The sequence below is a fragment of the Carya illinoinensis genome, chromosome 6 (assembly GCF_018687715.1).
Source record: "Carya illinoinensis cultivar Pawnee chromosome 6, C.illinoinensisPawnee_v1, whole genome shotgun sequence".
Taxonomy (NCBI): domain Eukaryota; kingdom Viridiplantae; phylum Streptophyta; class Magnoliopsida; order Fagales; family Juglandaceae; genus Carya; species Carya illinoinensis.
The window spans coordinates 36,894,709-36,921,611 of record NC_056757.1 but is presented as its reverse complement, the minus strand read 5'-3'; the positions used below and the strand labels follow the sequence as shown (position 1 = coordinate 36,921,611).

Genomic DNA, 26,903 nt, shown 5'->3' with positions numbered 1-26,903 from the left:
GGCATTAAAGTTTGCCACGCTGCATGCCATTTGACCCATTACTCTAGGCTTGAGAGAGCGATACGGAGAGAAGCGACCAACTTTTCGAATCTCGATCGGTGGCCCATGGCAGCAGTAGCGGCTAGCTGCTGCAAGCCTTCTTCATTTTTGGGGCAATTCCACTCATCTTCCGTAAGCATCTCTTTCTCTCTCTCTGAGTTTCGATATCAATGCTCAGGTGGCGAGTGATATTCAACATTGCTAGGATAAATCTGTAGGCTGCTACTAGTAATCATGCTATGAATTTCTTGGCTAGGGTTAGGATATATGTTGGGCTCTGTAAAATGAGTAGCGTTTGGTATATATAGGTACTAAGGCATTAAAAGATCTCCCACACTGACCAATTTGGTTTTGCTTTCTGCAATATTGTATGCACTTTTTATTTTTATCATGTTCTTCATTGATCTCACATTAAGTTGATGAAAGGTTTTTCGATAAACAAGTGGTAGAAGGAGAGAGAATAAGAGAGAGATCTATGTCTTTATTATGCTCAGTGAATTGAATACAGAGCATATATCTCATTTATAGAAAAATTATATAGAGATGAGATAGGATAGGTCTCCTTATAATCATAAAAATCAAATCTCTTGATAAGAATAATGATAAAATCAAATTCCTAATATAATTATAAAAAAAAAAAAATCAAATTCCTAATATGATGTTATTTCTAACATTCCCCTTAAGCTCACAAGGTGGAAACACAAAAGCCTTTGAGTTTGAAATTAGGTGAGGTTTGGATAGTAAGTAAGTTGAGATGAGATGAGTTGAGTTGAAAGTTGAATAAAATATTGTTAGAATATTATTTTTTAATATTATTATTGTTTTGGGATTTAAAAAAGTTGAATTGTTATTATATTTTGTGTGGAAATTTGGGAAAGTTGTAATGATTAGATGAGATGAGTTTAGATCAACTCTCAATCCAAACAGAAATTTCATATTTCTTTCATAATCCAACTATGGGTCTGTCCTTTCAAAATTAGAAAAGTGCCGACCTTTGGGCCAAAAGCTGGGTTTTTCCTTCAAACAATAAACCAAAATAAAGAGAAAATAACGAGGTCCATGTGATAGTCACGGTAAGGAAACTTTAGAAATAGTAGGCCTGAAATAGACCAATTTGGGTTGTAATGGGCCAACAATGGGCTGAAATTGGGCCTCTAAAAACATTAGGCCCAAAATAGATGGGTCTTGGAATCAAATCAAACGAAGCCGAACACCAAAAGAATTGTGTGTACCAAAATCACCAAGAGTTTGTAGTCCTGCTTGTTTAGTTTGGAGGAATCCATGACTTGGCATAGGTCATTTTCCTCTTTAGAGTACATTTTCCAGTGTTTGCAGTGTAGTGTGGATTGTCCGGGGCCTAACTTGCGGCCAAAATTACAAAGAAGATTATTTGAAAAATGAGCTTTGTATATGTTATTTATGGATTGAGTTTGATGAGGGGAGATTGTGAGTGGAATGAATAATTAAAGAGGATAGGTGATGATAATCTTTGAGCAGGTGGCAGCGTATTTTATATTAAATGGGCTTTTGACAAATCACACGTAGGTGGATGAAGAATGATCAAATTGAGAGGAAAGAAATTAGTAAGGCCATTGTTGGGGACATAAATCCATTGAGGGCTCTGGTACCATGAAAGATTTTGCAATGTGATGGAAAAGTAAAAGAGAACAAATGGTAGAATGAGAGAGAAAATAAGAGAGAAGACAAGTGCAAAGGCTTTGTACTTTATTATTATTTGTTAATTGAATACAAATATATGCCCGATTTATAGGAAAATTACATAGAGATGAGGTAAAATCATGATAATTATAGGAAGGGGCCATTGTTTGTAGTGGGCTAAATGTCCATGATTTTCTACTTTTGGTTGTAAACTCTAGTTAGGTACTTCTCATGTCTGCTCCCTGTGTACTTGGGCTTTGCTTACTTATAATGAATAAAACTTCTTGATTACCTATAAAAAAAAATTATACAATCAAACCTCTTGCTATGGATAAAATCAAGTAAAAATTGGTTTGATCTTATCCCTAATCGAAGTATGTTTGTGTGTAGAATGGATTATCTTGTTCTTTTTTCTTCTTTTAATTCTGTTGGGGGGATTGATGGCCTTATTAGAGCCATCATCCAGACAATAAGAGGATTGATTTGCAGGGGAAATCACAATGTACACAAATATCAGGGACTTCAGTTCCGGTTCCTAGAATTACTGCACTATTTTGGGGATCGAGGAAGTCCACAACACCACAAGAGGTGGGCTTGTCGCTTGGGGATTTCACTTTGACAGGGTCAACCTCCAAGGTATCTGCTTTAGCCGGTCCTTTGGAATTTGATAGACTACTATCTGTCTATTCTTTTTAATTGCTCTAATCATTATACTGATTTTATATTCAGGACATTTCGGCAAATGAGGTGAAACCTAAAAAGATATCACTTTCAGTTGTTTCTTCAATCTTAGAGGTTTCAGCCAATGATTGGGATGCTTGCACTTTGGATGCCACCTCCCCTGAAAAATACAATCCTTTTCTTACTCATGCTTTTCTTTCAAGCTTGGAGGAGTCTGGCTGTGCAGTAAAGGTCGTGACTTATTACTTCGTATTGTACCTCTATAAGTTATATGGTATTTATTTCTTTTAAGGGCCATTTCATTATCTCCCTATTTAGCAAATAACGGAAATGAATTTCCTTTGCTCCTTTGATTGGAGTCGATTTTATAAACTTGGAGATATTTTGGGACTGCAATCATCTTCATTTAGTGTCGAAAGGGCCGCTTGGCCCGTTTAATAGAGGCTTTTCCATTGAGCATTATTCCCAAGTGAATAAGCTCTACTTTCTTCAACTTTCCAGATTTCATTTATAATGGCTTCTCTAATGTATTTCCTTTACAAATATCTTGTATTTAATGTTGAAACTGTATCTACCTCTGACATATCAAGTTAATGTGGCGGATGGCTTTTGTTGGGCTTTTGTTGGTGTGTATGGGCCAAATGTGGACAGGAATAGGAAGGTTTTATGGGATGAGCTTGCTGGTTTGGGCAGTTGGTGGATTGGTAGTGATTTTAGATTTTAATATCACTTGGTTCCCTAGCGAAAGATCAGGAGAAGTCTGGCATAGCCCTGCAATGAATGAGTTTTCTGAATTTATCCTTGATATGGATTTGGTGGACTTTCCACTTGTTGGTGGACTTTCTGAATTTATCCTTGATATGGATTTGGTGGACTTTCACTTGTTGGTGGCGTGCACGCTTGGTCCATTAATCGGGCCTAGTCCCATTTGGACAAATTTTTGGTGTCTCCTTCATAGGAGGCTCATTATTCTACCTTGCTCCATAAGAGTTTGGATAGAATTTTTTCAAACCATTTTCCTATCATATTGGATTGTGGAGGCATTCATGAGGGTAAAAGATACTTTAAGTTTGAAAATATGTGGCTGAAAGTTGATGGTGTTGTGGAAAAAGTTAGGTCATGGTGGTCCTCGTATCTTTTAGAGGGTTCACCAAGTTCATACCAGCTGGGAAATTGAAAGTATTGAAGAGGGACTTGAAGATGTGGAATGCAGAAGTCTTCGGACATATTGATGGTAAAAAACAGCCCTTTATGGAGGCGTTAAAGGCTGTTGAGGAAAGGGAGGTGGGCGCTCCTCTTTCTGAGGAGGACTCTTGTAGGAAATTATCCATCACTACGGAGCTTGAAGAGGTGCTTCTAATGGAAGAAATCTCGTGGAGACAAAAGTCACATGCCCTTTGGTTGAAAGAAGGAGACAATTGTACTAATTTTTTCCATCGGGTTTCTAGTTCTCATCGTAGCAATAATGCCATTGAGATGCTTCAGGTTGAGGGACAGGTTTACTCTGATCTTGATGTTATTAACATATTTTCAGTTTCTACAAAGTTCTTCTTTCTGAAAAAATCCCTTGGAGACAAACATGATGGCTTGCCCTTTGAGACTATCGATCAATCAAGCTCTATTTGGATGGGGAGACCTTTTGAGGCGGATAAGGCTTTCCAGGTGATTTGTGGGATGGCTAAGGATAAAGCCTTGGGCCCAGATGGGTTCTCTATGGCTTTCTGTCATGATTGTTGGGATGTGGTTGGTGAGGATATTATGCAGGTTTTTCACGAACTTTACACTTTTGGTAAATTTGAAAAGCATTAGTGCGTCTTTTATTGCTCTTCTCCCTAAGAAAGTTGGGGCAGCGGAGGTGAAGGATGTTTGACTTATTAGGGGAGGTTTGGATACAAAAAGCCTTTTAACTCATTTCATCTCATCTAATCATTTCAATTTTCTCAAATTTTCACGCAAAATATAATAATCAATTCTACTTTTTCAAATCCAAAATAATAATAATATTAAAAAGTAATATTCTAACAATATTTTATTCAATTTTCATCTTTCATCTCAATTCATCTCATCTCAACTTATTATCCAAACCTCTCATTCGTCTCATTAATGGGGTGTATAAGATTATCTCAAAGGTGCTTTTCAATCGTATGGGTGTTGCTATGAGTAGTATTATTTCAAAATCTCAAAATGCTTTTGTGAATGGAAGACAAATCTTGGATTCGGTTTTGATTGCCAATAAGTGTCTAGATTGTAGAATTAAGGAGGGTACAGCTAGGCTCTTGCTCAAGCTAGACATGGAGAAGGCTTATGATCATGTTAATTGAGATTTTTTGTTATTGAGGAGGTGTGGTTTTGGGGATAGATGGATTTATTGGATTAGACATTGTATATCTATTGTCCGTTATTTGGTTTTGGTGAATGGTGTACCAGGTTTTTTTAACAGCTCTAGGGGATTAAGACAAGGGGATCCCCTCTCACCTGTTCTATTTGTCATTGTTATGGATGCATTGAGTCTCATGTTGGGAATAGCTGCTAATGGAGGTTTCCTTGCTGGTTTTTCAGTGGGAGGTTTTAATATATCTCCCCTTCTCTTTGCTGGTTTTTTTTATGAGCTGAATCGTGGTCATATACAATATTTGAGAGATGAATTACTTTGCTTTGAAGTTGTTTCGGGCTTAAAAGTCTCAAAGTTTGAAATGGTTCCTATGGGTAATGTGAACAATATTTAGGGCTTGGCAAATATCTTGAGTTGTAAGGTTGCTTCGCTGCCCTTGAAATACCTTGGTCTTTTGTTGGGGGCTGCTCTCCAGGCGAAATCTATTTAGGAGGGTGTGTTAGAAAAAATTGATAGAAGGTTGGCTGGCTGGAAATGAATCTATTTGTCAAAGGGTGGTAGATTAACTCTCATCAAGAGTACTTTATCTAACTTCCCTACTTATTTTCTCTCCATATTTCCGTTACCTGCAGGTGTGGCCTCTCATGGTGAGAAAACCTTTCGTAATATTCTTTGGGGAGGTGTTAGGGAGGACACTAAGTTTTATCTTGTTGGCTGGGATAAAGTCTATTCACCGATACCTTGTGGTGGTTTAGGGTACGTAATTTGAGGGTCTTCAACAGAGCATTTTTGGGGAGTTTTTTGTGGAGATATCATAGGGAAGGGGAGGCTTTGTGGAGATAAGTCATAGATTCAAAATATGGGAGTATTCCCCCGCGCCCGGGGGGAGGGGGTGCTCTAATGAAGTTAAGGGGACATATGGTGTGGGGTTGTGGAAAAATATTTGATCTAGATGAGAGATGCTCCAAGTTTTTCCTGGTGAGGTAGGGATTATTTGCAAGTTAGACATGGAGAAGGCGTATGACCATGTCAACGGGGATTTCCTTCTTGATCTTTTGGGCAAATGTGGTTTTGGGGAGAGATTGTGCTCGTGGATTAGGTGGTGTATATCAACAGTGAAATTCTCTGTCTTGATAAACGGAAAGCCCGAGTGGTTTTTTCCGTAGCACACGAGGTTTAAGACAAGGAGATCCATTGTTTCCATTACTCTATTATTGTGATGGAGGCATTGAGCAGAATGTCCTCAACCTTGGTTGCGAATGGATTGGTGGCTGGTTTTAAGATCGGCTCTCCGAATAGGGGACTTGTTAACATATCTCATTTGTTGTTCGCAGATGATACTCTTTTTTTTTGTGAAGCAAATCCTTACCAGATTCGAGTTCTGAAGGCCCTTCTCCTTTGTTTTGAAGTAACTTGCGAACTAAAAGTTAATTTGGAAAAATCTGAGATGGTGCCTATTGGAGGAGTTTGGCATATCAGACAGTTGGCTAGTATTTTGGGATGTACGACTGCGGTGTTACCCATGACCTATCTAGGACTTCCGTTGGGGGCGGGCTTGAGAGGCTCCATTATGGGATTCAGTTATTGAGAAAGTGGAATGTTGGCTAGCCGGATGGAAGAGATTGTACTTCTCAAAAGGTGGTAGGATTACACTGATCAAGAGTACTCTATCTAACCTACCCACCTATTTTTTGTCATTGTTTCCTATTCCAGCAAAGGTTGCACTCTGATTGAAGAAACTTTAAAGGGATTTCTTGTGGGGTGGATTGGGTGAGGAACATAAATTTCACCTTGTTAAGTGGGAAAAGGTATGTAGCCCCATCTCGAATGGGGGTTTTGTTGCAGGTGGAGACAAAAACAGTGAACAGTGAAATATGCACCGAAAGACACCGAATGCACCGTTGCACCGTTTGCTCTTTTGTATTGTTAGGCACCTCCCCAAGCATCATGCAGCAAATTGCTGCAACGTAGTGATCTGCTCTCCTATAAATAGGAGAGCTTAAGTGTGTGGAGAGTGCAGCAGAGAAGTGTAGAGAGAAAACAGAGAGTGCTGCGTGTGTGCAGGTAGAGTGCAGCAGAGAAGTGCATCAAAGTGGGTGAGAGAGAGATTTCTGTAAAAATTATTTTTATAGTGAAATTACAGCAGCTGTGGACGTAGGCAATTGCCGAACCACGTTAAATTTCATCCCTCCTTTATTTAGAATCGTCTTTGTGTTAGAACAGCTCCCAACAACTGGTATCAGAGCACTGGCTCGAGCTGTCCGAAAATTCAAGTTGCTCAAAATCAATTTTTGACAACTCCACGGTGTTCCTCGTGTCGAGACGAATCCGTTGCCGCAAACGGAATCGAAAACGGAGGTCGGACGAGCCTACACGCGCCCCTAGAAGATCGGCGCGTGCATCTGCTGCAACCCACGCTCCCCCACGCGCGCCGGAGGTTGAAGACGCGTGAAGGACACGCGCCCACGCGCCCTCACGTGCTCCAGAGGTTGAAGACGCGTGAAGGAAACGCGACCACGCGCCCCCACGCGCCCTACAGAGGTTCTGCGCGTGTTGCACACGTGCCTCACTCTCTCCCACGCGCACACAGTGCTAGCGCGTGTAATACACGTGCCCACGCGCACTGTGCAGCTCGTGTATCTCACGCGCTAGACAGATCAGAACCGTTAGTTTTTCAGATCTGTTTTTGGCTAGATCTAAGCCATTTGGAGTCCGATTTCGACGATCAAATAGTGCTTTCCAATTATTTGGATCATTCCGGACTCATTCGTTCGGTCGAAATTTTGAGATTCGGCATCAATACATTGGATCTGAACCATCCACGTGTTGTAGATCATTTTGGGCTAGATCACGCCAGTTGGAGTTCCATCGTGACGATCAAATAGTGCTGACAAACTATTTGGATCATTCCGGACTCGTTTCCAGCTAATTTGAGTGTTTCGGACGCAACAATGATCTTTGTTTGTTTGAATTTGAACTCATTTGTAAAGTTATGGCTGGAGAAGAAGCTAAAGGTGTTGGTATCGAGAAATTTGACGGTACAGACTTTGCCTACTGGAGAATGCAGATAGAGGATTATCTCTATGGGAAGAAACTACATCTTCCACTCCTAGGAAGAAAGCCAGATGACATGAGCAATGAAGATTGGAGTTTCCTTGATAGACAAGTATTGGGAGTCATTCAACTAACACTGTCAAGATCAGTTGCACACAATGTGGGAAATGAGAAGACCACGACGGATTTGATGAAAGCTCTATCAGACATGTACGAGCAGCCATCAGCCAATAACAAAGTGCATTTGATGTACAAGCTATTCTACTTGAGAATGGCAGAAGGAACTCCAGTTATTCAGCATCTGAATGAGTTCAACACCATCATCAATCAATTAGCTTCAGTAGGGATTGAATTTGATGATGAAGTACGTGCACTGATTGCTCTAGCTCAATTGCCAAAAAGCTGGGAAGCCATGAGAATAGTTGTTAGAAATTCTTACGGCAAAACAAAGATGAAGTATCAAGATATCCGGGACCATATTCTTAGTGAGGAAGTTCGCAGAAGAGATACAGGAGAAGCATCAACTTCCAGTTCTGTCTTAAATCTCGAGACGAGAGGTAGATGAGCTAGTAGAAGTTCAAATCGGGGCAGATCGAAGTCCCGAAGACGCAGAAGTAAATCTAGGTCCGGAAAACAAGTACAGTGCTGGAATTGTGGCAAGATTGGCCACTTCAAAAATAATTGCAAGGAAGCAAAGAAGAAGAATGAGCATGACTCTGTTAATGCCACAACAGAAGATCTCCAAGATGCCTTACTCCTTTCAGTCGACAACCAAATTGAATCTTGGGTGTTAGATTCAGGAGCCTCGTTCCACACTACAGCACACCAAGAAATCATGCAGAACTACGTCACTGGTGATTTCGGGAAGGTGTACTTAGCAGATGGTGAAGCATTGGAAATCGAAGGCATGGGAGATGTACCAATCAATCTGCCCAATGGTAGTACATGGTTGCTACAGAAGGTGCAACATGTTCCCAAGCTCATGAGGAACCTGATTTCTGTAGGACAACTTGATGCTGATGGGCATTCGGTACTATTTACCGGTGGCACGTGGAAGATAACAAAAGGAGCTATGGTAGTAGCTCGAGGCACAAAAACAGGTACTCTATACATGACTTCCAAGTATTAGAGATATTATTGCAATTGCTGATGCAAATGCCAACCTATGGCATCAAAGGCTTGGTCACATGAGTGAGAAAGGAATAAAAGTACTATTATCCAAGGGGAAGTTACCAAAGTTGGAATCAATTGATTTCGACATGTGTGAACGTTGCATTTTTGGGAAACAGAAAAAGGTTAGTTTCCTAAAAAATGGTAGAACTCCAAAATCTACAAAGTTGGAGTTGGTACACAGATTTGTGGGGGCCATCCCCAGTCGCTTCTCTTGGAGGATCGCGGTATTATGTTTCCTTTATTGATGACTCAAGCAGGAAAGTATGGGTTTATTTTTTGAAAAATAAATCTGACACATTTGATACTTTCAAGAAGTGGAGAGCCATGGTTGAAAATGAAACAGGCTTGAAGTTAAAATGTCTGAGGTCAGACAATGGAGGAGAGTACATAGACGGAGGGTTCAAAGAATTCTGTGCTGCAAATGGGATTAGATTTCAGAAGACTATTCCTAGGACACCGCAGCAGAATGGCGTAGCTGAACGCATGAACAGAACTCTCAATGAACGTGCTAGAAGCATGAGGCTGAATTCAGGATTGCCTGAATGTTTTTGGGCTGATGCAATTAACATTGCAGCCTATTTGATTAATAGGGGACCTTCAGTTCCCTTAAAGTTCGATCTACCAGAGGAAGTCTGGAGCGGAAAGAAGGTAAATCTTTCCCATTTGAAAGTTTTTGGCTGTTTATCATATGTTCACATAGATTCTACTGATTGTAACAAGTTAGAAGCCAAATCTAGAAAATGTTTTTTCATCGGTTATGGTGATGAAGAATTTGGCTATCGATTTTGGGATGATAAAAATCGCAAAATCATCAGAAGTAGAAATGTGATATTTAATGAGCAGATTCTGTACAAAGCTAAGTCACAAGCTGAATCTGAGGAACAGCCAAAGAAACCTGAGGTTGTTGATTTTGATGTTACTCGAGTCAACACTGATCAGAACGAGGATCAAGAAAATGATGATACACAGATCGAACAACGTACACCACTCACTGTTATTCGAAGATCTTCAAGAACAATTAGGCCACCACAGCGGTTCTCACCATCTCTATACTACATCTTGCTAACAGATAGTGGTGAACCGGAAAGTTATGATGAAGCTCTACGAATTGAAGATTCGATCAAGTGGGAGAAAGCCATGCAAGATGAGATGGAGTCACTGATGTCAAATCAGACATGGGAGCTAACTAAGTTTCCAAAAGGCAAGAAGGCTTTGTACAATAAATGAGTGTACAGAATTAAGGAAGAGTACAATGGTAGCAAGTGCTACAAAGCCAGAATGGTCGTGAAGGGGCTTCAACAAAAAGAAGGTGTCGACTACACAGACATTTTCTCCCCAGTTGTAAAATTGACTACGATCAGGCTAATGTTGGCAATTGTGGCTGCAGAGAATCTATATCTTGAGCAGTTAGATGTGAAGACTGCATTCCTTCATGGTGATTTGGAGGAAGACATCTATATGCACCAGCCACAAGGATTCTCAGTGAAGGGAAAAGAGAATCTAGTTTGCAAACTGAAGAAGGGCTTGTATGGCCTAAAACAAGCTCCACGACAATGGTACCGGAAGTTTGACAATTTCATGTGCAGTAATGGATTTACAAGACTGCAGGCTGACCATTGTTGCTATATGAAGAACTTTGACAACTCTTATATTATCCAACTGTTATATGTGGATGATATGCTCGTTGCAGGGTCAAGCATCGAGGAGATCAATAAACTGAAGAAGCAGTTGTCAAAGCGATTTGAGATGAAGGATTTGGGTGCTGCAAAACAAATCCTTGGTATGAGAATTATTAGAGATAGGTCTAATGATACTCTCAAGCTCTCGCAGGAGGAGTATGTGAAGAAGGTGCTCAGAAGGTTTAACATGGACAATGCGAAACCAGTGAGCACACCCTTAGCTAGTCACTTTCGACTAACTAAGGATCAGTCGCCAAAGACGAAGGAAGAGCAAGAATGCATGAACAGAATACCCTATGCATCTGCTATTGGTAGTCTTATGTACGCCATGGTCTGTACAAGGCCAGATATTGCACAAGCAGTGGGAGCTGTGAGCAGGTACATGAGTAATCCAGGAAAGCAGCATTGGGAAGCAGTCAAGTGGATTTTAAGATATCTATAAGGCTCTTCAGATACGTCACTATGCTTTACAAAAGCAAGTTTAAAACTACAGGGATATGTAGATGCTGATTTAGCAGGTGACGTTGACAGCAGAAAAGTACTACTGGATTTGTGTATACGCTGGGTGGTACAGCTGTATCCTGGGTTTCTAAGTTACAGAAGATTGTTGCTCTCTCAACTACAAAAGCGGAATACGTTGCTATAACTGAAGCAGGGAAGGAAATGGTTTGGTTGCAGTCATTCTTGGAAGAATTGGAAAAGAAGAATGAAAAAGGTATTCTGCATAGTGATAGTCAGAGTGCTATTTTTCTTGCAAAGAATCCAGCATTTCATTCCAGAACAAAACACATACAGTTGCGATACCATTTTATCCAATCTCTTCTCGATAGTGGACAGCTGATACTTGAGAAGATTCGAGGAATAGAGAACCCAGCAGACATGTTCACAAAAGTAGTTACTGCTGACAAACTGAAGCTGTGTATAACTTCAGTTGGACTTCGTACTTAAAGGCATGACTTTAAGTTGCTGTGATAGTTGCTATGAAGATATGTAGACTCATTTGTCTCCAAGTGGGAGATTGTTGCAGGTGGAGACAAAAACAGTAAACAGTGAAATATGCACCGAAAGACACTGAATGCACCGTTGCACCGTTTGCTCTTTTGTATTGTTAGGCACCTCCCCAAGCATCATGCAGCAAATTGCTGCAACGTAGTGATCTGCTCTCCTATAAATAGGAGAGCTTAAGTGTGTGGAGAGTGCAGCAGAGAAGTGTAGAGAGAAAACAGAGAGTGCTGCGTGTGTGCAGGTAGAGTGCAGCAGAGAAGTGCATCAGAGTGGGTGAGAGAGAGATTTCTGTAAAAATTATTTTTATAGTGAAATTACAGCAGCTGTGGACGTAGGCAATTGCCGAACCACGTTAAATTTCATCCCTCCTTTATTTAGAATCGTCTCTGTGTCAGAACAGCTCCCAACAGGTTTGGGCATTAGAAATATGAGAACCTTCAATCGGGCGGTACTAGGTAAATGGTTGTGGAGGTATCATAAGGAACCTGAAGCCCTTTGGAAGACGGTAATTGAGAGTAAATATAGGAACCTATTGGGGGGGGGGGGTGGTGTACAAAAGAAGTGAGAGGAGCGTATGAAGTGGGTTTGTGGAAACATATAAGAAAGGGTGGGAGGTCTTCTCTCGCTATACTCGATTTCGTCTAGGAGAAGGAACCCGTATTAAGTTCTGGTATGACACTTGGTGTGATCATGTTGCTCTAAATGAATATTTTCCTTCATTATTTAGAGTTGCAAGAGATATTGATGCTTTAGTAGCAAATGTACTGGAAAGATCAGGGGAGCAAATCCAATGGAACATCAATTTCAGTAGGGCGGCACAAGATTGGGAGACTAGCAGTATTGAAGCCTTTTACAGTCTTTTGTATTCTACTGAACTGTGTAACGCACATGATAGACTATGGTGGATACCTGCATTTAAAGGCACTTTTTTCAGTGCGCTCTTTTTATAAGTCCCTTACTCAAGAGACACCTATCCAGTTTCCATAGAGAAAGCTCTAAAGGCATAAGGCGCCACCCAAAGCAGCATTCTTTGTGTGGACTGCATCATTGGGTAAGATTCTCACAACTAATAAATTGAGGAAGCGTAGGGTGATCATCGCAGATTGGTCTTGCATGTGTAGGAAGGGGGTTGAATCAGTGGACCATCTCTTAATACACTGTGAGATAGCGAGAGGGTTATGGAATGAGGTTCTTGGCAAAGTGGACTTGGCTTGGGTTATGCCAGAGATGGTGGTAGGGGTTTTGGCCAGTTGGACAAATTTGAGAGACAATCAACAGATAAAAGCAGTGTGGAAGATGATCCCTATATGCATCATGTGGTGTTTATGACGAGAGCGCAATGAAAGAACGTTCGAGGACAAAGAGAGATCGATGGAGGAATTGAAAGCTTTATTTTTTAGAACTCTTTGTACTTGGACCATAGCAGTTGATTTCAATGGTTTAGAGTTATATGATTTTCTTATGTCCATTGCTCATACCTAGCTATGGCAACTATACATTGTATCAGGCTGTTGCCTATCCTTTGATGAATAAAATTTATTTACTTAAAAAAAAAAAGAGAGATTCTCCAAGTTTTTCAGATTTGTGATTGGAAGAGGTCATGGTGTTTATTTTTGGCGTGTTGTATGCTGCAGTGAAAGGGCTCTTAAGTAGGTTTTTCCCATGCTATACCAGATTGCTAGTGACAGAGAGGTTGTTGTGGCTGATTTATGGGTGTTTTCCAATGGTTCTGTCCATTGGAATGTTAGTTTTTTGAAGCAACTCATGATTGGGAATTGGATATAATTATTGATTTCTTTGACTCGTTGTATGCTATGTTGTTTGACAATGTGTTGGAGGATAGTATGATTTGGAATCTTGGTGGAAACAAAAAGTTCTTGGTGTGCTCCTTCTATAAGGCTCTTTCGAGATTTTCTAATGATCACCATTTTCTGTGGAAGGCTATTTGGAACTGCAAGGTACCTCCCAAGTTGCTTTCTTTATATAGACTGCATCTTTTGGGAGAATTATTATCTTTGATAATTTGAGGAAACGTGGTTTTGTCATTATAGATTGGTGCTTTTTGTGCAAGAAGAAAAAAGAAGAGAGGGGAGGGGGGGAGAGGGAATCAATGGATCATCTTTTGTTACATTGTGAAGTGGCTCGGTGTTTATGGAATGAGATCCTTAATCGGACCGGGGTGTTATGGGTTATGCTTGGACCGGGGTGGAGGATGATTTCTTTATGTTTGTTTTGGTGCTTATGGCTAGAAAGAAATGGGAGGTGTTTTGAAGATTGTGAATGTTCTTTGCGGGAGTTTAGGATTTTTTCTTTAGCACTTCAAGTTTCTGGGTGAAGAATCTTGTAAGGGAAGGGAACATTTGTAATATTTTATTTTAGTTCTATTTTGCTTTAGCATGTATCTAGGTGTACTCTCTTGTATATATCCTATGTACTTGGGCTATACCTATTTACTTGAAATAGAATTTCTTATTACCTATAAAAAAAAAGTGTTGCGCAGTTTTTTTTTTTTTTTATTGGCACGGATTGCTGGACAGGTATTAGGGAAAATGTCCACATTGTTACCGTGTGGAGAATGATTCCTTAGGGCTGGTTTGTATTCAGAGATGAAATGAGATGTTTTAGATAAAAGATGAAAGTTAAATAAAATATTGTTAGAATATTATTTTTTAATATTATTATTATTTTGAGATTTGAAAAAATTGAATTATTTATTATATTTTGTGTGAAAATTTGAGAAAGTTGTAATGATGAGATGTGATGTTTTTTGAATCCAAACGTCTCGTTTGTTTTCAGATATAAGATGAGATAAGTTGAGATTAAAGTTGAAAGTTGAATAAAATATTATTAGAATATATTGTTTTAATATTATTTTTGTATTGAGATTTGAAAAAGTTGAATTGTATATTTTATTTTTGTATTGGGATTTAAAAAATGTGAATTGTTTATTTTATTTTGTATGGAAATTTTAAAAAGTTGTAATGATTAAAATGAGATGAGATGAGAGTTTTTTGAAAGTGAACAAGGGTGTTCTGCATGTGAGTGAGAGACTCATAAAACGATCGAACCAAGAATATGCCTTTTCCTGCGGGTACCCACTACAACTTATCATTTTCTTGGTTGCTCGGTCTCAATGAGACAGAAGATGAAAGAACTCCTCAAAACTAGCAAATTCCCAATCTTGAGCCGCCCTACTAAAAATGTTGTTCTACTGTATTTGATCCCCAACTATCGGCCATTGAAGTTTCTTTCTCACATGCAATCTGGAATACATAAGGGAATAAGCCTTTTAGGGTATCATTTCCACACCATATGTTGCTCCAGAATTTTATTCGAGAGCCATCTCCCAACACGAGTCTAGCATGACGAGAGAACACCCCCCATTCTCGACTAATATTCTTCCAAATCCCTACTCTGTGAGGCCCATTGTCTCAGCCCTCGTGAACTGTTGAAGAAGCCAATATTACTACCATTTACCAGCTAGAAAATCTTGTCCTTGATATGCACCATCTAATCCACGAACACCATCTCTTCCTAAAACTACATCTCCCAAGCAAGTAGAGTAGGAAGTCCTAGATAAAATTCTAACTTACATGCCTTCTCCATATCTAACTTACATAGGATCCCCATGTTACCAGATTTCTGTTTGCAATCTAGACACTCATTGGTGATGAGGACTGAATCTAGGATATGCCGACCTTGTACAAATGCATTTTGGGGTTATACTATAATCTTTCCCAACACATCCCCTAGGCGGTTTGTAAGCACTTTAGAGATGATTTTATATACCCCATTCACAAGACTAATGGGCCGAAAACCTTTGACCTCCGATGCCCCAATCTTTTGAGGAATTAGTGCTATAAATGTGGCATTAAGGCTTTTTTCAAAATTTTCAACCATGAACAGCTCCTAAAACACCTTCATTAAATCCCCCTTAATCACTTCCTAACAAGTTTGGAAGAATCCCTTAGAAAATCCATCCGGACTAGGTGCTTTGTTTTTGTCCATTTTCCTCACCACATCGTGAACCTTCGTCTCCTTGAAGGGCCTATGCAACCAAGAGGCGTTTTTGGCTCAAAAGAATCAAAAACTAAACCATCAAGCTTTGGCTACCACCCCATTTGTTCGGTAAGCAAGTGTTCAAAGAAATCCACAACATGATCTCTAATCTTAGGGGCATCTATGCATGCTTCATTATCTTTATTCAGCATCTCAATGGTATTGGTTCTCCTTTGAGAGTTGGCTACTCTATGAAAAAACTTTGTATTTCAATCCCCTTCTTTCCACCATAATGCTCTAGATTTTTAGCGCCTTGAGATCTCTTCCAGTAAACTAACCCTCTCTAATTCAATAATCACCTCTGACTTTTGAGATAATTCTTCCAAGGAAGAACCCGGCCCACCTATATTGTCTCTAACTCCTAAAGCTCTTCCAACATGGACTTCTTACGTTCACCTATGTCGCCAAAAGACTATGTGTTCCAAATCTTCAAATCATTTTTTAATGCTTTCAATTTACATGCAAGAATGAAACTAGGGGTTCCATGAAACTGATATGAGGACCACCATTGCCTATCCCTGTCCACAAAACCTTCGGTTTTCAGGCATATATTTTTGAATTTAAAATACCAACGCCCTTCTTGGATACCACCACAATCAAGCAAAATAGAAAAATGATCTGAACACAGACGACACAACTTATTTTGACATACTTCTAGATACTAAGCTTCCTAGTCCAAGGAAACTAAAAATTTGTCCAATCTAGACCATCTCCTAAACGTTCACTTGGAAATCGTATAGCATTAATATCCCCACCTATGCACCATGGTAGTTCCCACCAACTATGTACTCAAGCTAGTTCTTCCCAATAACAAACTTCAGTTGCTATCCCAATTCGGCCTTAAATACCAGCAAAAGCCCACATAAAAAAAAGCCCACATAAAGTTGTCTTCCACACTTCTAAAAGAGCATGCCACTGTGTACTCCCTTATAAATTCCTCCATTTTCTCTACCACCCTTCTATCCCAGATCACTAACACACCTCTCGAAACCCCATTAGATGCAAGATAAGCCCAGTCCACATATGGACAACTCCATATACTACGAACAATTCTTCTTGTAATATATTTCAATTTAGTTTCCTGTAAGCATACAATGTTCGCCCTCCACTCATGAAGCAAATTTTTTATACGAAGACATTTATTTGCATCGTTAAGCCCTTGGACATTCCAAGAAACAATTTTGGGCTTCATAATACAGGTGCCATTTCCTTCCCTTTAGATCTCTCTCGGCTTGCATTGCCCCCATAATTAAGAGACCATGTTAGCCTCTTTAACTCCCTTTGTGTTTTAGAATCTGATTTAAGAAATTGAACATGACTAGGTTCAATGGCTGTAAACAATGCCATAAATTGCTCCTTGAAATCTTCACACTCCATCCCTACACAATGTTGAATTTCCTTAACCTTCTGCAACACCCATTCTGAGACAATAGACTGATTTGGAAGCATACAGTTAAGAGGTATGGGCTCCCCCTCTTTGTGAGCCCACTGCGAAACCAGTGGCATCCTCAACTTACCCTTCTCAAAAAAATTCCCATGCTCCCATTCCGAGAAGCCTTGCATCAGGATAAGGCTCTTAGAATGCCCTTCATTTGTACCCATGTCCCTTTTTTCCACTAAGAATAAGTCTCGGGTTTCCTCCGTTTGCTGCATGGCTTTTGCCAGACAGGATACTGTCGGAGAAATGGTGGCAACAGGGAACCTCTTCCTTGTCACTCGTCGGTGTAATCTGGCTGTGATGCACCGGAGATCAAACACACAATGGTGAAGCGCCGTCAGTTGCAATTTCGGAGACCTGTCACCTCTTTTGTCGCCTCCACCTTCATTACCTTCACCATTTGGGCCTCCGTCGAAAGCTCCTTAACCTGTCGCGCGGGTTACCAGACTCCTGCTAGTTGAGGGCCCAAGTTCACCTCTTGGCCTAACTCGCCACACAGGCTGGGTCCCATTTGTTTCTTTCCCTGCATGTTGCCCCTCAGGCTAAGGCCCAAACACACAGCCCACTTGCATCTTGTTCATTTGTCCAGTTGGTAAAACGCTACTGGGTCCAGTAGAAGCCGAGCCTAGGCTCACGTTTCCCTCTTTCAGTTGCCCATCTTGTATAATCGTTTTGGGTTCCCTTGACTCCAAGCCCATGCCCATTTCAAGCCCACCTTTCTCCTCTTCATACTGTAATAACACCTCCACTTTCCTGCAATTCAATTAGTTGTGTCATCAAGTCCAAAAGCGTACTATGTACATTCTCCACTGCCATGCCATTGCCAACAACGTGCCTACCACTACCACTCTTCCACAGTGTACTGGTTGCACCCGCAATACAAGGAGCTCTACTTGCCCCATGCTTGTTACCTTGTCTTGCTTGGGTTCCTCTCCCAACGTCCCTACCAGCTTCCATGGCGCCGTTGTCTCGTCCCTAAACCCGTTCATGAGGTTTCTTCATCTCCAACACTTCCCTATACAAGTGTTTTTTTGGTTGAACCACCACCACCACCTGCCTCATAGTTGTCCCTCCTTTGTTTTGACTGATACCTCTCCCTTCAGTCACAGCCGCCCACAGTGCCCCTGCCAATCTCCTCCATCCCTGACCCTCCTCCTTAGTTATGAAGATAAAACTGTGCTTGCTACCACCACCATACTCCACCAGTGCCACGTATTGACCGCGAATGTTAGAACATCTCTATGCTATGAAGCTGCGATTTCCTTCCCTTGTCGTGGTGTAGAAGTCCATTCTTCCTTCCTTGAGACATTGTTCCTGTGTTTTAGCAACCCATTGCACCATGGGCAGCCCCAATTTCAACTCCTTCACCACCTTCCATCTTTTCTCAGTATACACAGAGAACTCCCTTCCTTCAATATTGAAAAAACCTTGGATTCTGTCACCTTCATGATTAAGAAATCCCATCATGAAAATCCCTATAACTCTAAAAACAATTACACTCACCATTGCAATCACCAAAACGTCACCAGAAAAAAGAATTGTCATTTTTCATCATTGGGTTTTTTGTTGTACGGTGAGAAAAACTTTTGTTGTACTCAGCGCACTTCTTAAATCTGTACAGAGCATTAAAAAAAAAAAAAAATAGAATCATATGAAACTTCCTATGATACATGTATCAATTATGAGCTAACTTTTTCTTTCAGGAGACAGGATGGATGCCACGCCATATGATTGCAAAGGATGAATGTGAAAATATTTTAGGTGTTGTTCCACTCTATCTTAAAAGGTTTAGCATCTGCTATGTTGTCCACACAGCTAGTTCTTATGCACTTTATTCGAAAATTCTCTAAAGTCTTAACTTTTTCTCTTTCCTGTTGACAATCTGGTTTACTTGTGTTTACAGCCATTCCTATGGTGAATTTGTTTTTGATCATTCTTGGGCTGATGCATACTACAGTTTTGGGGCAAAATATTATCCAAAGTTGCAATGTTGTGTACCTTTTACTCCTGTAACTGGTCCAAGAATTTTAATTCGTAATACCTCTTTCAAAGATCAAGTTTTTGATGTTTTGGTCTCTGCTCTGAAGGATCTGACAGCTAAGGTATTGGATGAATCATTTGGTTCTTTATTTTCATGCATTATCTTGTTCATGCTAAGCTATTTTATGTAACTACTGCTTGCAAATCTCTACAGATGCTAAACAATTTTGAATAAAGCTGGAACTTCTCACTTCTCACATCAATGAGTCGTGATTTTTTTATGACGAGGAATCCCAGAGACCCTGCAAACACAAACAATGAGACATGAATTATTATTATTATGTATGATAAGTAATGAGACATGAATTATTATTGAGGCTCATAACTGAGAAAGTTACTGATGGTTTCTTGATGAATTACAATAGAGCCTTTGACAAGCTAGACATTCTTCAACAATAATTATTATATAGGGCACTCTCAAACTTGTATATAGTCATATACATGCATGTACATTTTTCTTTTTATTTTTTAATCCAGCAAAGAAAAAGGCCATAAATATTTCATAGGCGGTGCTCTGATAATTAGATGGTTCCTGTCATTTCAGTCTCTAGGAAATAAATTATGGATGGGGAATGACCCGATAATTTGCCTCGTTTGGTTACACGGTTCAAATGAGATGGTATGAGATATTTTGTTGAAAGTTGAATAAAATATTGTTATAATATAATTTTTAATATCATGAGATGAGATAGTTTAGGTTTGGGTAAACAAACGGGACTGTGAATAAATCTTATAAAAGCACTTGCAATCTTGTGGCCCTAAAACATACTTCCACAATTAGTTGGAAGACATAATTGTTTTTTAGAACAGTAATATTTGAATTTCTAAGCAATATGAAGTGATTCAAGTTAATTTGTTAGATGGCCATTGCTGTAGTTGTGATTTTGTGATTATTACGTTTTCTTTCCATTCAAAATATGAACTACCATTTTGTGTCTTGATATTTGGACAACTTAAAGAGTACTTCAATTTTGTATTATATTTCATTTGCAATCGCATCCAAGAATTGGTCACTTGCTTTGTATTGTGATACCCTGGTCACTTAAGGTTGCTATATATCTTTTAACAGTCTCAGCTTTCATCACTGCATATCACCTTCCCATCTGAAATTGAGTGCCAAAAACTGAGGGGAAAAGGTTTTCTGCAGAGGATCGGAATGCAGTATCACTGGAAAAATCGCAACTATAAGAAGTGAGTGGTACTGGAACAATCTTTTGGTCTTGGTGACCTACTTTAGCAATATACTAATTGGTTTACATAATCATGGATCTCCATGGGTCCATTTACTTCATACTGAACTCCTTTTCTACATCTTGGCACATCCCTTGAAGACAGTGTTTCAACAGAAGGCAATGATTAATTGTAGGGTTTTTCATGCGGTGTTGCAGATTTCCATGATCCCTGCTCAAGCAACTCTAAGCTTATTTTATCTCCAGATTATGATTTGGCCACTGTTGTAGCTGTGCTGCATCAGTAACAAATATGTATATGCATATATATGTATATATACTTACCAAAAATATAAATATGCATTATCTGTAATTAAATTTTATCAAAGTTATACACCCACGGGATTAGTTAGGACTTTGTCTCGGACACCCAGTTTCTGGTCCCGAAGATGTGACGCCCTAGAGGAGGCTCAAGCCACATCTGGGCCATACTTTGAAAGGACTAGGCAATGGTAAAATTGGAACCCATTGGAATCATTATAAAGAGCAAGGACTTCTATCTCCTAATCAATGTAAGATCCTGTACACTACCGATTCTCACTCTCAGTGTGGGGGACCACAATAGGCTTGCAGCCTTCTGATTTTCCCGACTTTTTGTTTGGATGCCCCAATATTGAGAGTGAGTATAGGCAGTGTATTCAAAAGAACCTTATTAGCTTTTACATTATTAAGCATCAGAATGACCACAAGCGTTCTATTATTAGAATGAGTTGTATTAGTAAGTACCTGAAATGCTACATCTCATCATTACTGCATGACTCAGTTTTATGCACAGATAATATAGTGTGAGGGATCTCTTTCTGTGCTGCAGTTTTGATGAGTTTCTGATGGACATGAAACAAAGTAAGAGGAAAAATATTCGACAAGAACGCAAAAAGGTTGGTCTAGTATTGTTACCTATCAAAAAAAGGATGGCCTGGTATGCCAAACATTGTCATATATGTTCGTGCATGGGTGGGTTTGGTGATTGTTTGTTTTTTTTTTTTTTTTTTTTGTGGGTTTTGGGGGGGGGGGAGGGATTGTGTGTTTGTGTGAGAAAAAATCTTCTTCAAGCAAAATAGGAGCTAGTAGTTTGTTTGTATTGATCTGATTATCATTACTCCTGCTTAAGGTTAGCTTTTTAGGTTTGCATATCATTTAAATTTGACAGATGATGGGAATGGTTTAGTAAATCGGCTCCGATATGCTTGCTCTTAACAATATTGGAACAAGTATGGGTATTTCATTGATGGCCAAATGACCAGAAGTATATCATCAAGTTTCAGGGTGGTCAATTGCTTTGGTATACCATGCTTAAACCCAGTGTATAATGTAAAGGCAAGAGATCGTATTCTCATACTTCATTCTAGCATCTTAGCACAACTATTTTTTGTTCTCTCTGTGTGTGCGCGCGCGCACACATATGCGCGCATGGGGGGGTGAGTGGGTGTGTTGGAGTAAAATAATGAGAAACCAAGACTGATAATCTGAAAATGGTTGTATCTCGTATGCTGTACTATCTGCTAGATAATCCGTTGACATGTGTTTTGGACATGCAAATTACATGATTTCTCTCTCTCTCTCTCTCTCTTTTTTTTGTCAGATTTCTGTGCAAAACTTGACCATGAAACGGCTTAGGGGTTACGAGATAAAGGTAATGAATCATATAGATAATCATAGGTTATCATGTAATTATTTGCTCTGTTTGATTATCATGCCACTTATTTGCTTGCACAGGATCAAATATGTATATTTATATATTTGCATTTGTATAGTCAATAAAATACCTGAAAATTTGCTTGAGTTTGAGGATTTTGTGTATTACATCCCAATTGACATCTTCTGAATTATTGAATATTTTCAATCTGTCTTTTGTTCTGTTCTAGTAGGCTATTGTTTAGAAATGTTAGAAACGAGCCAAAATTATATACTGTAAAATTCTGCATGAAACATGAAACAGTTTGTATTCAATTATTAAAGAAGAAAATTGTATTGCTCATACAGAGCTGGGATATTTTCATCCTCATAATTTATTGGTGAAACTCCAAAAATGGATAAATCTAACCTAAGATCTGGTGCCTCCAGTTCTCACTGATTCCATTAATAATTGTGCCCAGTTTGATATGTTGTGGGCAACACAAAAGTTGTGACTGATCTTCTTCTGTTATTGTACGTTTCAAACAACAGTTGGTTCTTACCTAAATTTTTTTTATTCTGTTGGCAGGCAAAGCACTGGGATACTTTTTATAAATTTTACAGGAACACCACCAATAACAAGTTTGGTTCCGTTGACACTTTTTTCCCTAAGTTTTGGTGCTTTACAATGGAACTATATAATTTTCATAACTGTGATCAATATACTTTCTGTATGTCATAATGGACCGCTTGGAATGCTGAATCTACAATTTGTTGTTGATTCGTCCATAGGTGGGGTAGTCCTTATCTAACAAGGGATTTTTTCCACCACATGGGATCAAAGATGGGGGATCAGGTACTACTTGTTGTTGCTGAAGAAGGGGAAGAACTTGTTGCCGGTGCTCTTAATCTTATTGGAGGAGATACTTTATTTGGGCGGCTATGGGGATGCCAGCCTCGAGCTTACTATCCAAGTTTGCATTTTGAAGCATGCTATTACCAGGTTTGGATCTGGGTGGGATATAGGTGAAGCTAAGTAATCAAGAGTTTATCAACTCCTTACTTGCCTTCAATACTAAGGAATGGTGGAATAATCTGAAAAAGTTTCCATGTTTTTAAAATAAATGCTATATCCATGAATATAATTAGTGTTAGGAAAATGCACCTCTGAACCATTGAGCCAGTGCTGGTTGCTCATCCACTTAACCACAAAACTCAAGCTTACAGGCTATTATGGTCAGACCATATGGCTAGAATGATTAAATTGTTGCTCTAGGAGTTCTGTACGCAAAGAGTTCCTTCATGTGTAAAGAACATCAACCTTGTGGACGAATACATAACCCTATTCTTTTTCTGCATTGATTTGACATAATAGGCTATAGAAGCAGCTATTGAACTTGGTCTGAACACAGTCGAGGCAGGAGCTCAGGGTGATCACAAAATTCAGCGGGGTTATCTACCTGTTACAACTTATAGCTGCCATTACCTTATGGATGAAGGTTTCAGAAAGGCCATAGAGGACTTTCTAGTGCGTGAATCAAGTCAGGTGATTACCATTATATTGCACTTCTTTAGGCAGACAGAGGAATTATCTTCATCCATTAACTTGCATCCTCTCAAGGCAACAGAGCTCCACCTTATGCCAAACTCATTTGTGCATGGAAACATTTAGTTTGACCTCCACTCTCACCACCTTTTTGTGCTCATCCAAATTTCCCAGATTTATGTAACTGATGACAGCATATATATTGATAAAATAATCAAAAGATTGAACTGTTAATCAACAAAAGAATAACCTCTCACGTTGAGCTTACTTGCTAATTTCTTTGGCCTTTGGATTATGATAGAGCGTTTAATTTAGTCAAAGCTTCAAGCTCTGCAAGCTTGACTAGAAACTAGTTATGGTTTTGATTTTTGGCTTTTGGCTTTTTTTCAATTTCCTCTGTAATACGGATTAGAGACGGAGATGTTAATGGTGTCGAGTCACATCTTCCTTCCTTTTGCTTTATGTGACAAAATGATCTATCACTACATTCCATCAACTATACATATTTTAAACAGAAATTGAGAAACTTGGCATCCTCACTCACTGCTATACTGAACAGATCAAGGAAAATGATATATAGATGAATAAGTACACCACACACCATCCTAGCTCTTCATCTCTCCATGCTTGCAACCACTGTTGTGCATGGTCTCAGATATAATATTTAATCATTGATATATACATGGCGAAAGATCAAAACCATTTCAGTAAGTGACCAAGTAATAACAGCCATCACGGTTTCATCAGAGATAATATTTGATCATTAATATAAAGTGACTCTTTAACGCCACGTCCTTAAAAGGGCTACCCTCATTTGGCCAGGCAGTGTGCACAATTGAACTTTTGGAGTGGCACAGGAAATCTCTTTAGATCCTATAAATCCTTTCAGCCATCAAGCTTAGGAATGGAGAGGTGAATTAGAGTTTCATTTGTACCCTGTGCACTTGGTATATTCAATAAAAGAGGATGACATATTGTGGATGTAAAACTCTATGTACATACAGCGTAAAGGTTTGTCCATGAATGGTCTAGTGGGGATTCTTCTACCACAGATACGTTACGTTTTGTATACATGTAGAAAGTCGTTTCTCCAAACTCCTATGCCTGCCTGCTTTCTTTGGACGAAGTATTGGAAGTCCTGGTCAGATAATGACTACTGCACCATTAGATAGTACTAGCTGCTCATCGCAAAATGGTAAGTATGCTGAATCAATGAACTGTGTACTGCAGGAGGATGATGAGAGGAGGCTCAAGAGTCTCTGAATTTATATACTGATAGTTTTACCTATCAAAAAAATTTATATACTGATAGTTGGAGAGGATATATCTTTGATAAAAGTTGATTGCAAATCTAGCAAAGTCAAAGTGATAGGCTGGATAAAGAATATTGTCCAACTTGGCATCAATTCCCAATTAGAATATATTTAGACTCACATGCACACACAATTAAGTGGCTCTTCTTCTCCATTGGAAGCTATTTTTTTTATTAGCTTGGACTGGGTATCTCTTAGCATTCTTCAAAATGGCCCTTCTGAACATTGAAACGATGAGAATGTTTTTGCCAACATAGAAGATTTAGATTTCATTTATAAAAAATAAAATAAAATAAACATAGAAGATTTAGTATTCTTTCATATATGCCTTGCATGATTTTATTGCTGTTTAATTAATTACTTTTCGTTTGCAGGTTAGGCTTGTCATGAAACTATTACATGATTCTGGTCCCTATAAGGAAGGTATACAACAGACATAAGAAAACAAAGCCCCAACTTAAACGGGAATCAACACATTTCTTGGTACTTGGCGTGTGAATGTATGCCCCTTTCGTCTTCACATAGTTATCCAATTATGCAATTTTTCGTCGAGGTTCTGTGAGTAATTTATGTCCCAGCTTAATTTATATTGTTGTGACCATATATTTGTCTAGGTAATTAGCTATCTGGGATTTGCTGGCTCTGCACTTATGTGAACATGTAAATCGTATCCTGATATCTTTTAAGAGCTCCGGTAAATATTCCGAATAAATTCCTCTCTATAGATGCCTCTGGTATTATTCAGAAGTTGAGCATATATATATGCCCTGTTGTTTTTAGCAAAAAAGTTATTTGTTTAAATGGTAGAACAGCACCAGATTTAGCACCGACTACATCAACCTCACAACAATTGGTTGATTTTACTTGTAATAATGCATCATGTCACAACAATTGACTGATTTTGCTTCTAATAAATAGATCGCTACCTCTGAAAATAGTTTTATGCGGATCCTTACTAGTTATTTCGAAAACAAGATGGTGTTTTTCTAGAATGGGGTCCATTTATTAGCCTTGAAAAAAACAAAAAGAACTTGGAGCTCTTTCAGGTGGATCCTTCTATATCAAATATTTCCTCTATATTGCATTCCTGATCAATTCATCCAATAATTAATATTTAGGAGATGAAGGAATAAGCGTGCAATGAATGTGTGAAAATGATTTGATCACGCGTTAGATTGTTAAAGCAGAAGTCAAGAGACTGCAAGTTCATTCTCTTCCCCCAATTTAGGAATATAGATTTGACTTCCGTGGGATCATGTTCAATCTATACGTGTACATAGGGGTGTAAACGGAAAATCGGACCAGACTAGCTCGAATCGGTAAAATTGGACCCAGTTTTATGCTTTTTAGAACCGTAATGGTTTACTATATTATATATTTTAAATTAATTTTTTTAATGTTATATATAATATTTTTTATATTATAAATAATTTTTATATAGAATATATATAATAATATAAATTATAATTATATATAAGATAATGTTATTATAATTTATAACATAAAATTATAATCTTAAATATAAAAATTTATTTGATCATATGCTTTAAACATAATATATATATATATATTAACAACATTTTATGGCCTAATAAATTTTCAATATATTCTTTTTGATAAGTACATTAGCAAATTAGTAATACTAAAATAAATTAGTATATAATGTATATTAATTAAAATTTACATTTTATGGCCTAATACTAATGTCTAATACTATATTACTATTAGTAATATACTTTAAGCCCATATATAAATTACTATATAAATCACTATACTAAATAATTATATATGAAATAATGATATAGTAATACTAATACTACTATTACTATCAATGATATAGTTATAATAAATTAAAATCACTATAACAAATACTAATATATAGTTACTCTAATCACTATAACTAATACTAATATATATACTAATATTATTAAAATCGAAAAATTGGATTGAACAGGACCGGAATCGATAAAATTGAAGGTACCAGTTTAGGAAGATAACTGGTATGTAATCAATTTTCGAAAATAAAAACGGGTGCATAACGG

The 26,903-nt window shown here is 38.5% G+C and overlaps 1 protein-coding gene across 3 annotated transcripts; it reads left to right on the top strand.

Annotated features, from left to right (window-relative positions):
* Positions 1-25,618, top strand: LOC122313876. Of its 3 annotated transcripts, XR_006243533.1 has the most exons (13): positions 1-171; positions 2,152-2,334; positions 2,428-2,610; positions 18,823-18,905; positions 19,023-19,221; positions 20,229-20,350; positions 21,200-21,266; positions 21,971-22,021; positions 22,592-22,644; positions 22,795-23,005; positions 23,378-23,548; positions 25,236-25,361; positions 25,476-25,618. XR_006243533.1 is itself a non-coding variant. In XM_043129162.1 (12 exons), exons 1-12 carry the CDS (start codon positions 106-108, stop codon positions 25,299-25,301), a joined length of 1,455 nt encoding a protein of 484 aa, XP_042985096.1. In that variant the 5' UTR covers positions 1-105; the 3' UTR covers positions 25,302-25,618. The 3 variants fall into 3 exon arrangements, 2 of the variants coding, with proteins under 2 accessions (XP_042985096.1, XP_042985097.1); XM_043129162.1 differs by having other exon boundaries at positions 25,236-25,618; XM_043129163.1 differs by having other exon boundaries at positions 2-171; positions 2,188-2,334; positions 25,236-25,618.
* Positions 25,619-26,903: the final 1,285 nt, after the last annotated feature.

What these genes read in the sequence shown, in the direction of transcription:
- LOC122313876 (XM_043129162.1), top strand. Translation starts at nt 106, where the DNA reads ATGGCAGCAGTAGCGGCTAGCTGCTGCAAGCCTTCTTCATTTTTGGGG. An exon ending in AAAAATCGCAACTATAAGAA is followed by an intron (nt 20,351 to 21,199) that starts GTGAGTGGTACT and finishes TCTGTGCTGCAG; the next exon opens with TTTTGATGAGTTTCTGATGG. An exon ending in TTAGGGGTTACGAGATAAAG is followed by an intron (nt 22,022 to 22,591) that starts GTAATGAATCAT and finishes TTCTGTTGGCAG; the next exon opens with GCAAAGCACTGGGATACTTT.